At 35.7% G+C, this 14,611-nt stretch overlaps 3 protein-coding genes across 15 annotated transcripts in view; all 3 read left to right on the forward strand.

The window, feature by feature from the left end:
* Positions 1-3,160, forward strand: part of wnk3 (WNK lysine deficient protein kinase 3) — a 36,961-nt gene extending 33,801 nt beyond the window's left edge. For all 3 annotated transcript variants that reach the window (XM_011477060.3, XM_011477061.3, XM_020704635.2), the window contains one exon: positions 248-3,160. In XM_011477060.3, coding sequence (XP_011475362.1) covers positions 248-772 — 525 coding nt within the window. In that variant the 3' untranslated portion in view covers positions 773-3,160. The remainder of the gene's footprint in view (positions 1-247) is intronic.
* A 634-nt stretch (positions 3,161-3,794) lies between these two features.
* On the forward strand, positions 3,795-14,139 carry phf8 (PHD finger protein 8). Of its 2 annotated transcripts, XM_011477064.3 has the most exons (23): positions 3,795-4,085; positions 4,613-4,870; positions 5,043-5,128; positions 5,250-5,376; positions 5,806-5,966; positions 6,092-6,233; positions 6,360-6,546; positions 6,638-6,800; positions 7,743-7,830; positions 8,071-8,177; positions 8,318-8,409; positions 8,676-8,765; positions 9,314-9,595; positions 9,688-9,770; positions 9,853-10,022; positions 10,104-10,189; positions 10,443-10,564; positions 10,668-10,711; positions 10,796-10,999; positions 11,123-11,218; positions 11,314-11,423; positions 11,508-11,865; positions 11,945-14,139. In XM_011477064.3, exons 2-23 carry the CDS (start codon positions 4,773-4,775, stop codon positions 12,031-12,033), a joined length of 2,985 nt encoding a protein of 994 aa, XP_011475366.1. In that variant the 5' UTR covers positions 3,795-4,085; positions 4,613-4,772; the 3' UTR covers positions 12,034-14,139. The 2 variants fall into 2 exon arrangements, with proteins under 2 accessions (XP_011475366.1, XP_004070483.1); XM_004070435.4 differs by having other exon boundaries at positions 3,796-4,085; positions 10,668-10,999.
* Positions 14,140-14,428: 289 nt separating this feature from the next.
* Positions 14,429-14,611, forward strand: part of huwe1 (HECT, UBA and WWE domain containing 1, E3 ubiquitin protein ligase) — a 39,137-nt gene continuing 38,954 nt past the window's right edge. For 8 of the 10 annotated variants that reach the window (XM_023956580.1, XM_023956590.1, XM_023956585.1 and 5 more), the window contains exon 1: positions 14,430-14,486. The gene's annotated coding sequence lies outside the window, so the exon portion shown is untranslated. Of the gene's footprint in view, positions 14,487-14,611 lie in introns of all 10 variants that reach the window. The other 2 variants (XM_023956591.1, XM_023956583.1) reach the window with 2 other exon arrangements.

The raw sequence follows: 14,611 nt of genomic DNA on the forward strand, positions 1-14,611 counted from the left end.
AGATTCGCCTTCATTAAAACCAAAATAATTGTCCCAAAGAATAAATGTGAATTTTACTTTGGTTTCACTTTTTTTTTTAAATAGTATTACTGTACAAAGTAACAAAATAGAGTCAGATACATTTATGTTGTATTCATGTGTAGAGTGAGAAAAAAACAGAACATTTTCTGGATGTTGTGATCACAGACATTTGTTTAAGAAGCTAGAAGTTGTTTTCCATCAGTATTCATTAACATAATGATTCCAGGGGGCTCCACCGGGTTGGTTTCCTACAGGACTGCTTAATCCTCCAGCAGGACCAAAAGCGGGAGAATCCTCCCATTACACAGCTGGAGATAACCTGCCCTCCCCAGGAGCTGCACCCCTGCAAATGCACATGGCTCCAGTTGTGCAGCAAAGCATACACCACCATCAATCTCTCCCCCTTCAACAGATGACTTATCAGCACTCCCAGCAAATACTGCAGCCCCAGATGCAAACTCAAATACACACACTGGCACAGACACCAACAGCTGCCCAGCTTCCCTTCTCACCTAATTATAGTCAACCTTTGCTGCTTTCCCAAACACCTACATCACCTGGGTCCACAACAACATCTCTGCTGCCTGACAGTGGTACGACAGTGTCGAATGATAGCACCGCTTCCACAGCAGGGCCATTTTGTTCCTGTTCCTTGTCGTCATCTACCTGTTCTCCAACTTGCCCAATTGCTGCTCTACCTTCCAGTGCCAAAATTCAACAAACAAACCCCACCTCTACCCTTCCTCTGTGACAGAAATGAATACAACGAAACGCAAGATCCACATGAAGGTCTTAGGGAAATTGCCCAACGGTTAAGGATACAAAGCAGGCCATTTATTTAGTGCCAGATGTTTGTGTGAATGATCTGGGACTTGGATGTAAAAGACAGGAAGCAGATGTACATACAGTGATATTTATGAAACTCAGTAGCTGGGGTTTGTGAATGAAAATGTTTGGATGTCTAAAGTGATAAACACATGTATATGTGTCTACATGGTGTGTTTGAGTGTGTTTTTGTACAACATTTGAGTACATATCACTTTTTTTTCATTCAAATTTCCAAAAGCAGAGAAAGATAAAATATTTTAATGTCGGCCTTTTTGTTTTAATTTGTAAATTGTAGCAACTAAAGGACAGAGTTTTAAAAGTGCAATTAGTGATGGTGATCTAAACTGATCAGCACATATTGATTTGTCTGTAAGACATACCGTTTTTGTACAGGGACTATATCCAAAAGGGATAGCAATTTTTTCATGCTATTTGAAAAAAAAAGCATGTTTACAGGAAAGGATGCTTCTAGCAAATTAAACACTTACCTGAGTACATCTGTTTCCACAGTACAAACAATATACAGCAGTGTTGTGTATGATCCAGCAAGTGCTTTGGATTGTTTCATGTTTTTAATGGAGATTAACACAATCAGAAAAGTTCCTCTTGTGACAGCAACATGGAACATGCTGTCTGTGTTCAGCTGATATATAATTACACTCAGCCTTAGACTGCATGGCCTTATGACTAAATTTACTGGCTGAAGAAGAAATACTTGCACTTGCTGTATTTTCATGACTGTCACAGTGACTCCACAGCAGACTGCAGAGATAATCAGTCATGGTTCAATTTGCTGTCAGTGTTATGTGCATTCATTGGCTTTGGGATTTAGGGAAAGCCTGTTCAAGCTAAGACGAGCTTCAATGCTTATTTGACCCAAAACAGAAAGAAATACATTTTAAAAAAAGTATGACTGAACCGTACTCTTTTACACGTTGCGTGTTTCCTTTCTGTCTGAGCTCAGCAAAACACGTAAATTAAGAAAAAGTTTAAGCCAAGTTATTACTGACCGAGTAGACCATCCCTGTTGCCTTTTCAGTTGACAGCATTGTTTGCAAGTGTGAGTGTAGAAGAGTTTTATGTGGTAGTCTCATGGTGTATATAATCTTGAATTGAAAAATGGTTTCTTTTCTTCAAAGCAGCCTCTCAGATGTCACTGTATACTGACGGAAATGTTTACTCTTGCTATGCTCTCAACATGCTACTTTAAGAGACAAACATGGGGATTTTATATCTTACTGTTTGTAAGTTTGATGTTTAGCACTGCTGTGAGATCCTCACATGCCTAGCTAGAAGCTTTTTTTTTGGCATTCCTTCTTTTCCTGTGAAATGTGTAGTTTTTGACCATCAGCCTTTTACTGCGTGTGAGCCATATCCGTGCTGGAAACACACATCTAAAATTTTTTAGTCTTTAGTTCTTAACAAATTTGTAGACAAACAACAGAAGTTCAAATTTCAGCAACAGATTTGAGTAAAATTCAGTTCTTGGCTTATAAGCTAATTTAGCCATATATTTGCTTGACCATTGATGGTCAAGCTATTTGTTATAATAGCTTACAGTCAAAAGGAGCATTTCTGTTTGATTAGTTGTAAAAGCATTTATTGCAAAACAGAAAACATGAGACGAAAAACATAAACTAATGTTTCTTTTCAATTGGAAAATTTGCATGATTTAAGAATAAAATTCTTCAATATTCTGTACTTTCTTTTCCTGAGAAATTTCACTGATTACAAGTGAAGGTGAAGCACCATCCTGTCATGTCTGACACTGACTTTTATCCAATAAGCTACACTGTAACTGTCAGACTTATGAAGCTGACTTTGTCATTAAAGTGTTACCAAAATGTTATCTAAAAGATGACACTTATTTTTGTATTTTGGAATGAAGTTGTACAGATTGTAAAATTCTGTTCCCATCACTTTATTTCAAAGGTTATTTAAATTAGACAACACTGGTCTTCATCTGTGTTTACATAGGACTCCCTGTCTTGATATACCTCCAAAAGATTGGCAGAAAAGGTTTTTATAGTTCTTTTCTGATAATTAGTCCCCATTTTTTTTACAGTGATGCTATTTCAAAATTATATAAGAGAATGTCACCAGCATTCCTGCTGCACTACTCGGCAAACACTATACTGAAATGAAAACAATAGTAATCTGGGGAGTCCTACAATGGCATTGCACATTGTAAACCATTTATATTTGAGAATGAAAAGAAGAGAAGAGATTAAAGTATGTTGCTGATGATTTAGCCTATGTAAATTGTAACTTTTTTTTGTAACTAACCAAAATAAATGCTTTGGCAATGGGGTGTGTGTGCTGTTGGCTTTTTGTCAGATATGGAGGGTGGAAAAGCTTGTGAGAAATACCTGTGTTTTTTTGGAAGTTCATGGTCTCTAATGGCCTTAAAACTCAACTCCATACTCTGATAGTAAACATACATCATTACGCAGACAGTAGTGTAATCAGTTTGACACAAACAGTCCGACCTGCAAAATTACTTGTATTTCCAAATGGGCCTACTGTCTGAAGTACTGAACTGCATTTATTTATTTTTTGTCTTGTATAGAGATTTCCACATATAAATTCAGGGATATAAATAATAAAAAGCAAATAAATGAATTTATTGGTTTCCCTATAAACATACAGATAAATTACTTTAAAATTACTAAGTGGTGACAACAAGCACATAAGGGCAAAAAGAATGGTTTTATAACTAATAAAAATTACTTGTGAAAAAATAATTACAGTACACATTTGTTTTTATGTTGATTTTAAATTATCAAATATTTTATTTTATATATATTTGCATGTTTTTTCATGATATGTGTATATGTATAGTAATTCAACAAGTGATCAAAAATTTGTCTTTGGCCTTCTCCCTCCCCCATGTGCTCTTTCAGAATGTTAACAACTTTATTGTTCCTACAACGGATGACAGAAGCGAACAACGGTCTGACGTTATCCCCTTTGAAATGGCGTTGATGGCCTCAAAGGCGATGTTACTTTTAATCATTGCTGTCGTTTAGACTGCTTCAGCTTTCTTTCTTTTTAGCTTCAGCGTCAATATTTTGATCAGATTTTATTATGTTGGAATTTTTAAGTTTATAAACAAAAATGTGGTAAAGCAAATTATTGATATTTGGTGTTACATAATAAGGCCGCAGCTGCCCCAAGCTTGCGTAGAGATTACAACCGCCTTTCAATGCTAGGACTAGCATCAAAGCTACATATCGGTGAGTTTCTAGTGGTTAACTTTAGTCTACACTTCTTTAGTAACTGTAAAGGAGCTGTTTTTACTTTATCAGATTAATCTATCTCAGTTTGTAATAAAAACATTTGTTTTAAAATGTAATATTTCGGTAAGCTAGCTACATTGTTTGCTAACTTGGCTAACGTTAGCTTGCTCGCTGTTTATGTCGTTTAACGTTGCCCTACAGTGTGTTTACAAACAGCCATGTATAGATACACCTGCTAATTCGTGAACATTATTAACTCTTAAGCTGAACTCGCTATTCATATGAGTGAACTTTGCAGTTGTGTGATATAGTTACTTCGTTGTTGTGTTCTGAAATTATTTGTTGCAAATTTATTTCTTAATATTGTAGGACTTTATCAGATTAGCATTGTTTTGTTGCATTGGTTCTTTTTGTTATGAGCGAAACAAATTTTAGCCAGATTTTTATAGAACATGGATTATTCATGTACTCTTTCACGTCAAATGTCCAGCGAGTTCAAATATGTTTGTTTTTCTTCTTGCCAGGTTCTGAAGGAAAACGAGCTGACAGTGGCTATACATAAATACTTTTCAGTGCATTTGTATATTACTGTTAGATTCTCTGACTTGCCACTCTCCTGAATCAGATTTGGAAACCATTTTTTGTTTTATGTTCTTTTATATTTTATAAATTCGTCCTTAAAACATGGCATCAGTGCCAGTGTACTGCTTGTGTCGACTCCCTTATGATGTGACACGATTCATGATTGAATGCGACATTTGTCAAGACTGGTTTCATGGAAGGTGAGTTATTTTCTAGTCATTATAATTACAATGTCTTACTAAGACTGACATTTTTATTTTAAAGTAATATTTTTTTATTGCTTTATTTTCTAAAATGTAATAGGTGTTGATCTAAAATTTGTTATTCAATTACCTAGTGTGGCTAAATATCTTTTGTGGGTTTTCTGTGCAGCTGTGTTGGAGTGGAAGAGGACAAAGCAGCTGAAATTGACCTGTACCACTGCCCAAACTGTCAGGTCACACACGGGCCATCTGTCAGTAAGTGTCTTTGTTCTTTTTCTATGTGACTGAGAAGTCGTTTTCTTGCTGTTACACCACAGTAGTTTAAATTATCATAATTGTTAGACCTGCCCAATCTGTGTGTTGTCTGTTTTCTAAGTGCGCAAACGCCGTGGCGGCAATAAACAGACAGATGGAAGTGCTGCAGCATTAAGAGATCCAAGTCGGCCTGTAAAGACGGGAAGTCCACAGTTTGTCAGAGAGCTGAGGAGCCGTACATTCCCAAAGTAAGACTGTGTAAATCAGTTAAACAAATTTGCGATCCCAAATAAAAATATATATAAATGCATAAATAAAATGAACACTGGATTTCTTATGTTTGGTTTGATTTTTTTTTCATTTGATTATTTTTTTTATCATTATTGATGTAATGAATTTAAGATATTTTTATAGTTGTACCCAAATGTTCCCTATTCATTTAACTAAAATGAATGGCAGGTAAAAGCTACTTGAAATGACTGAAAAACAACAATAAATTTCCCTCTGGATTATTAGAGCACGGTGATTCGATCTGATTGATACTTTGGCAGTTGTTGATTTAACTGGTCTTCCTACTTCATAACATTTTCCTTGTTAATGTATCTTTTTTAAATTGCAGATTTCCACTTGTTTGCTGGCACTCATTGTCTCCCTTTTTTTGTGTGATGTGGTTACAGTGCAGATGAAATCTTGCTAAAGCCATCAGGGGCACAACTGACTGTGGAATTCTTGGAAGAGCACTCATTCAGTGTCCCTGTCATGGTCTTGAGGCGCGATGGGTTAGGCATGACCCTTCCTCCAGCTTCGTTTAGCGTTTCTGATATAGAGCACCACATTGGTAATTTTTTTAACATTTATGTACCAGATTCAAATTAATGGCTTGATATTGTTACATTTTTCTTTGTGGCGTGGGTGTTGATATTAAATCCTCTTCATATTTTTCTAAATCCTCTTCCATTGCAGGTCCAGATAAAGAAATTGATGTGATTGATGTGTGTCGGCAATGTGATCTGAAGATGAGACTAGGAGACTTTGTTGAATATTACAACAGCCCTAACAGAGACAGGGTACTCAACGTCATTAGTCTGGAGTTTTCTGAGACTAGGTGCACATTTTTGACTTTACTTATCTGATATCTTGAGAAGCACAATGAACATTTAAATGAACTGGATTACAATTTCAGTGTGGAAGCTGAGCTGTTGAAAACTTAAGCTATGCATTTACTTTTTAGGCTCTCTAACCTGGTAGAAACTCCCAAAATAGTGAGGAAACTGTCATGGGTGGAAAACCTCTGGCCTGAAGAGTCTGTTTTTGAGCGCCCTAATGTCCAGAAGTACTGTTTGATGGGAGTAAAAGACAGCTACACAGACTTTCACATTGATTTTGGAGGCACCTCAGTATGGTACCATGTCTTGAGGGTAAGAGAAATATGTTTAGATTATATCTTTTAGTTTTAATCCTTTATTGTTTTGTTTTTTTACTTAAAGCTTTTCCTTTGTGTTCACTCAGGGGGAGAAAATCTTCTACCTGATTTCTCCAACTCCAGCCAACCTGGCCCTATTTGAACAGTGGAACTCCTCTTCTAACCAGAATGAGATGTTTTTTGGAGACCAGGTTGATATGTGCTACAAGTGTTCCGTGAAACAGGGAAACACACTGTTCATACCAACTGGTAAGCAGCACATGCTTGTTTTGACAACTATTTGCAATTAAACATCCTTTAAAGTCTACCAACTAGATTACCGGTATATGGATTAGATCTGTGTTAAATCTTGAAATAAGACTAACAGAAGTTGACAGGATTTTTATAAATAGAATAGATATAGAATAACAGAATGATGTAAATTTCTTCCTGTTTGATAAATAAAACATGCACACATTTCTAAATTAGGCTTTGTTTTTCTATGTATAGGGGGAAGTAGTTGTCAGTCACAAAATCTGCAAATTGTCTCACTTTGAAAAAATAGATATATAATGTTCATCCACGTTACACTTCAACTGTGTGAGACAGAATGTAAAATCAAACTCCAGGTAATCCCATTGTATGATAATTCAAGAATTGATTAACTTTACAGAATCTTTTAAAGTGAGACATCCTGCAGAACCAGAGACAGTGAAATACTTTTTTTTGCCCCTGTGTGCTTGGTTAAAGTACATAGTATATTAGTTTGCACTTCACTCAAAATCAATGTTTTGAGGCAGCACAGTTTTAAGGTTTACCAAAAATAAGATACGAATAAAATACAAAGAGAATTCGCTCAGCACTCACAGGTTGCTGCCGTTATGACTGCTAGAAGGGAGGAAGAGAGAAGCGGACAGAGCATCAACTTAAATAGACTTGACGCACTGAGACCAGAAGACATACAAATGCCTCTGATGCTGATATGAATAGGTAAAGCAGTCTGCAGGCAACTGTACGAAAGGGGAGATGCAGATAAAAGTAGTTTGGATTTTTTGTTTTGTTGGATATTGGAATCTGTGCAAATGCTATCATTCATCATCTGAGCTCTTTTTGCCAAGTAGTCACAATAAGAAAACATCTTTACAAAAAATATAAATATGATTATTTTTTTTATGCAGTGCTGTATGACCTAATATATATGTTTCTCTTCAGGATGGATTCATGCAGTGTTGACTCCAGTTGATTGCCTGGCTTTTGGAGGAAACTTCTTGCATAGTCTCAACATTGATATGCAGATCAGGTTAGTTTCTTCAGAAGATCTTGCACTATGTATTAGAATTTGAATTGACAAAAAAGTATACGATTTATCCAACCATATTTTCTAATGCTTTAAGCTTTTTGTTGTGTATTTTGCTATTACTGAGCCTTCATTTATCGATAACAAGATACATATTAATGGTTAATTTTGAAGTCACGGTTAACTAATATTCTCTTGGGAAAAAACTGATCAGTTTTTTTCTTTTCTCTCTTTCCCTTTTAGGGCTTATGAAATAGAGAAGAGGTTAAGTACAGCAGAGTTGTTTAAATTTCCCAACTTTGAAACAGTTTGTTGGTATGCTGGCAAACATCTGCTCGATACCTTAAGAGGTAAACATTGTATTACCTATGTTTGTGTTCATATTAAATTCTCATATACTCTTTAATTTATAATATCCTAAGTTTAAGTCAAATGAAATAGCACATTTGGGATTCTAACATCATTATTTTTATTCTGTGGTATCTTTCAGGTCTGAGGGAAAACCGGAGACACCCTGCGAGTTATCTCATTAATGGAGCCAAGGCCTTGAATAATTCCTTCCGCTCCTGGACTCGTAAAGAGGTAAAAAGTGCTTCTCACAGTTCACACTTGTGAGTGGAATGGTCAGCTTGAGTGTTGTCCAGCTCCAAGCAGTCGTGTTATTATGGATACGTTGACAGAATGGTGTTAACTTTCTTCGTCCATTATTTGTGTTGAATATAACAGACGCATTTTCACAATATAGTCGGTAAATTATGTATAACAACTTATTGTCAATGGCTTCATAACTTAAGTACTTACAATGTCTTGGTGGATGTGAAAATATCAACAAATGAATCATTGTTTAGGCCTTAGGAGACCATGAGGTGGAGATTCCTGAGACCATCAATACTCAGACACTCGTGAAGGACTTGGCCAAGGAGATTCGCATGGTTGAGGTACACACACCCCCATACCCACACACACACATACTTTTACTACACTAAGCGACAGTACTGCTAGGATCCCCCTTTGCTACAAGGTTTAAAAGTTATTTTTAACTGCTAAATTAAAGTTGTAAATATGAAAATTAATTGAAATATAATTTACATTCATATTAAAGAAATTCAGAATTTAGTTTTTAGTTAAAAAGTGTGTAATTTCACTTTTTACTGCATACCTGAACAGCTAGTTTATCAAAGTACTACATTCAAATTCAACATACTTTTTTCATGGTGTTGCAAAACATTCCCTGTTATTTCTATTTAAACATGAAAGAAACAAATGCAAATGTGAGACTATTTATTTATTTAATTTTTGTATACATTCAATTAGCGGCCAGCTTTTCATCAAAGTAATTTTTTTGGGTGTGGTAAGCAAGGGCCTTGACTTTTTATGACCAAGATGGAGCACACACTCGAGAAGCTTGAACAAAACCATTAAAAAAAACTGTTACTCAAAGATGATTTTTTTTTTTCACAGCTCTCAATCATATTTTATTTTTCAGGACATCTTTCAACAGAATATTTCCCGCTCTGGGTCTCAGTTTCCTGGTGGACCAATCTCAAAAGCTCCTCTGAGCACCTCTCAGAACTCTGGACGCCCCCCTGGAAAAAAGAAAGGGCCAAAACCCAAGGATGCAACGGTGGTTCTTGGGTCCCCAGCAACCAAAAAGAAGAGTCAGAAGGGTTTAACTAAAGTAGAGCCAGGAGAACTCGATCTTATTGAGATTCATACCAAACATACTCTCAAAAAATTTCAGCCTGGAAAATCCAAACACAAGAACAAGGTATGGAATCTGTAACAATGTAATAACAGTTGCACATGTTTTTATTTTAGAATCTTTTTTGAAAAGCTTGATTTGACTATTTTATTTAACAGTTGGAGCTTCCTATTGATGATTTTGAAGGGAACCTCAAGAAAAGTAAACTAAAGCTTGTGTTGACAAATGGAAAAATCCAAGGGTAATTAAGCATTGGAGCAAGTTCTGATATCTTTCATTTTAATGCCCTACAAAACATAATGTTCTTGTCTTCTTTTGCTCAGTAAAAAGGACGGAAGTAGCAATGGAGCCGGAAATGCTCGGAACTACAAGCATCTCGCCACAGAGGGCTCCAGTCTTTCTGATTTGGAATCAGAGGAAGAGTTGCAGATTGATGAGACCCCACCTCCACGGCGCAAGTCTGCAGGACTTGACAAGAAAAAGAAACTAATCGGCACGTATTTGATTCAGTTCAATCACATGGTTTGAAGCCATTCAGCTACTGCTAACTGCAATTGTTAAAATGATTTTCCAGGTCTTCCTAGAAAGTTACCTCGAGCAAAACCGTGTTCTGATCCCAATCGCATTAGAGAGCCAGGAGAAGTTGACTTTGATATTGAGGTGAGGGTTTTGTTTTTTTAAATAAGGATTTATTGAGGCGTTTTTAATTGTTTTCACGTTTAGGCTCTGTTTTCTTCTTGTTAGCCACGTTGCACAGTTTCAAAGGGTGCTAAGATTATTTCATCATTGTTTAGTAGCAATTATTGACACTCGTCAATGTTGGCTAACTTGACAAGTTGCTGCTTTTATGAGGACAGGAATTGCATACTAGAACGGTACCATAAGTCTAACATATTTATGTTTGTGGCTTCAGGAGGATTACACCACTGATGAAGAAGCAATGGCTGCTCATGGAGTGCAGGGAGGTGCAGGAGGCATCCTAGACTTATTAAAGGCCAGCAAGCAAGTTGCCGGCTTAGATTCTGCAACACTCAGGTTCCATTAAGGCTTGAACTTGTTAGCTATGTACATTTGTAAAAGCATAACAATATTTTCTTTGTAAATTATTTGTTCTAATTTTCATGTGTTTTTCTTTCAGTGAGGAAGCCCCAGCCTCTCCCAGCACTCGAGACGCGATACAGGGTATGCTTTCTATGGCCAACCCTCCTTCCTCGTCATCCTCCTCCTCTTCTTCATCACCCGTATCTATTTCTGGGGGCCTAACAGAAGGATTAGGGGTCATGAAGGAAAAGGGAGGTAGAGCCATTTGGGTAACTGGAGGGGTAAAGAAGACAGCAAATCCTGAGAAAAAACCTGTCATCCAGCGACCTGGAAAAAGGACGATTAAAAGGCCGGCGCGTCATCTCAGTGATGAAGACAGCCCAGATGAGCAAGAGACATTAGGAACCTGTTTTAAAGATTCTGATTATGGTAAGATTCACAGGGATTTCAATTTGCTGCTGTACAAATAATGAAACGCAATTTAAAGTATGTTCTTAATTTAATAACAGACAAATAATGTATATTGACTATATACATATATATATTTTTAAGTGTACCCTTCCTTGGAGTCAGACGAGGAAGATTATACCAGCAAAACTAAGATGAAGCGTAAAAAAAATTGGGACGACACACCTTGGAGCCCAAAAGGTACCCGACTGAAGCAGAGCAAAAAGTCAGATCTGATTTTGTTTAACCTTTGTTGGTTAATCTCTCAATCTGTTTTCTTTTTTTCCTTTCTGTAGCACGAGTAATGCCTACTCTTCCTAAACAAGACAGACCACCCAGAGAAGGAGCTCGAGTTGCTTCCGTAGAAACTGGCCTTGCGGCTGCTGCCGCCAAGTTGGCTCAGCAGGTAACTTGGGCAAAAATTGAGTGTGGTCTTGAAAGAATAACAGGAATTTAAGTGCAGTTTACAACGTCCCTTTTTGTGATTTAGGAGCAACAAAAGCCTGCGAAAAGGAAGTACAGCAAAAGACAACGGCCTCCACCTGTTGCTCCACCTCCTCCTGTGCAGAGTGAGCCTGCCCCGCCCTCACCTACACCAGTTTCAGAGTCTGCAGAAGATGCCAGCCCTGACAGAAGGATGGATTATTACTCTGCCAGTCTGCTAGACCATGAATACACAGCTGGACCAGGACCTTTTGGCTCTGGAGGTCCACGAGGCAGCGGAGCCATGGCTCCTGGTGTGTTTTTAACTTCTCGAAGACATTCCCTGTCACCTCAAAACACCAGTTCCCATTCAGGTGCATCCCCTGCTGGTTTAACCAGCCAAGGGGTAACAGGAGTTGGTCAAGGTAGGCACAAGCTTTGCTAATTTTTCAAATTAAAAAGTTTTGTATTTCTTTAACATTGTTTCCTTCTTTGTGATACTAGGCAAACGTCCAAAGAAAGGACTTGCCACTGCAAAACAGAGACTTGGAAAAATTCTGAAAATTCATCGCAATGGTAAACTACTCCTCTGAGAGAAATGGGATTAAAGACCTTGTACAAATGAAAAAATACCTTTTTCAAGTAAGCTTGAAGGATATAATTGTCTATATTTTTTACTTTTTATAAATGTATTCACTCTTTTTAATTAATATTGAACTCATATCTTGTCCTTCACTAGTTACTTTGTTTGCACTTGTGTTTAACTTTGTCAAGGCATTTTCAAAGACAAATATGACATTTAAAGGGCTCTTACGCACTAAACCAACATCAAAAAGTCAGCTAACACAACAAAAGAATCAACAGTGACTTGTCCTTTAGGGATTAATTACAAAGATGTAACTTGAATCTGGTAAAAAATTTAAAAAATAACTTAAACCTGCTTTACTGTAAGAAAGCACAGTTTCGTTGTGTGCTAGAGGACAGAGTTTTGTGCTAAAAATTGAGATGAAGTCTGTATATTGTTTTTAGGTTAGATAACATGCAAAACCAATAAAGCTTGTAGTTCATTTAATGTTTTAATTACAATTAGTTTTTTTTAGCCAATCAGTTCAAATTAGCTTCATTCTTTAGATTTGTATGGTAAACTTAATCTGTTCTTTATGATACAAGTGAAAAACATTTGGACTATAAAACACTGTTAATGGAACTTCAACACATGGATATTAAAGAAACGGTCAAATATTTGGTTGAAATATATTTGAAAAAGTTAGCTTATAGTTTTGATGTTTTATTACAAACCAAAGAGAGCAAATCACCAACTTTTTTTTTTCAACAAATAATTGTTGGCTTGGTGTAAAAGGCCCAGGTAAAGAGTATTTTTTTTTTGTATATTTGTGTAGTAATTCATTTTAAAACATTTGAAAATTATAAAAATAATTTGAAAATATGTGGATATTTTACATTTGTTTGTTTTTTTTATTTCATTTTTTTCTTTTTTGTTGGCAGTGGTTATTTTAGAGCTTGTATTTACATTGTACGACACGTTTGGCAGTTTTTAAAGGGAAAGAAAACATGTTGGACTGAGTATGTCTCTAGGTACTCTTTATTTCGTTGTAGACCATATTTTTATTTACATGTACAAAGTCATTGTAAAGAATGATTTCATGTGGATCTAACTTTTACCATTTTATTTTTTATGAGTGTTAATGAAGGGCAAAGAAAAGGTAGCAAAACTCCACTTTATGCAGACAGATCTTCATTTTGGGAGCTCTAAATGTGAGACCACGCTATCAGAATTTTATTTATTTTTTTCATATTTATTAACATAGAGTTTTTGAGGTATTTTTTTTTGTTTTTTACATGTTTTCTGTACTGTAATTATTTTTAAACCAATTTAAACATACAAATTCCCACCCATGACAATGTAACATGTTTTAACAAGTTCTTTGATTGTGATTGTAAATATTTGTAAAAATATATAGATATATGTGTATATGTAAATATACTGTATATCTTCTTTGAAGAACAGTTTTTTTTAATTGGTGGATAATGATCATTTTTTTCAGCATGTTGCCATAATTGGAGCATTGAGTGGCATTGGCAGCACCCTTGGGTCAGATGTAATGATTTGCTTTCCTATTATAGAATGTACTAACCATAAAATCTTGAATGAAACAACAGTCAAATGAATAATTTCAGTGAGGATTGTAAATAAATGTTTAAACCTCAGTTTCTTTTGTAGCTATAAAGAACTTTTCAAAATAACTTGTACATGACACAACACTGTAATAGGACTCTTTTTTTTTTTTTTTTTTTTATACATATTTGTATGCCGTCACTGTTATTCTTTGTTCATGCTAGTTAGTGTAATATTGAAAGTTTGCTTGAAAACAAAATTGCCCTTGATAAGTTTAGTTAATTTAGTTTCCTGATAGTTTTTTATAGTCTCATTTGTGTTGTATTACCTGTATCTGAAACAATATGTTTTTAATATGATTTGGAAAAAGATAAACTTAAGCTTGGGCTAAATCTGCACATCTGAGTTTTTTTTTTATGACAAAATACCCAGAAATGTTTTAGTGGCTACGTCAGGGGTGTTTAAAAGTTCACTTGGCGTATCATTTTTTATATATATTTCTGTAAACACTGTAATGTGTCTATAAATATGTATTTGTACCATAAAATTATTTGTTTTTGTATCAATTGTTTAACTCAATTTTACAAAACAAAATGAGTCAGTTTAGTAGTTAATCCTAAACGTTTGATGAAAAAGTTGAGCGCTTTTAAAACATTTTTGCAACACTATATAGATCAACTGTTTTTGTTTTTTTGTGCAGACATTCAACTATATTATTTAAGCAAAATCATGAGGGTTATATGAGACCAAAAAATACTGCCCTTTTGTCCAAATCTAAACCAAAACTAAGGTCTTCTCAAAATCATGGGAGTGACCCATGTTAAACGACATCAGGTATTCTCGCGAGATCTTGAGAACCCTACCACACGCTAGTGCAAGATGGAGAAGCAGATGTAATGCAAAGTGGAGGTAGGCTAAAAGCTTCGTACCACACGTAAAAGTTGGATTTTATATATTAAATGGGAGATAATTCATGATCCATTGTCCATAACTGACAATCGCCTCTGTTCAATGGAGCGTATGCCGCGTTTTAG

The sequence above is a fragment of the Oryzias latipes genome, chromosome 7 (assembly GCF_002234675.1).
Source record: "Oryzias latipes chromosome 7, ASM223467v1".
In the NCBI taxonomy this organism is placed as follows: domain Eukaryota; kingdom Metazoa; phylum Chordata; class Actinopteri; order Beloniformes; family Adrianichthyidae; genus Oryzias; species Oryzias latipes.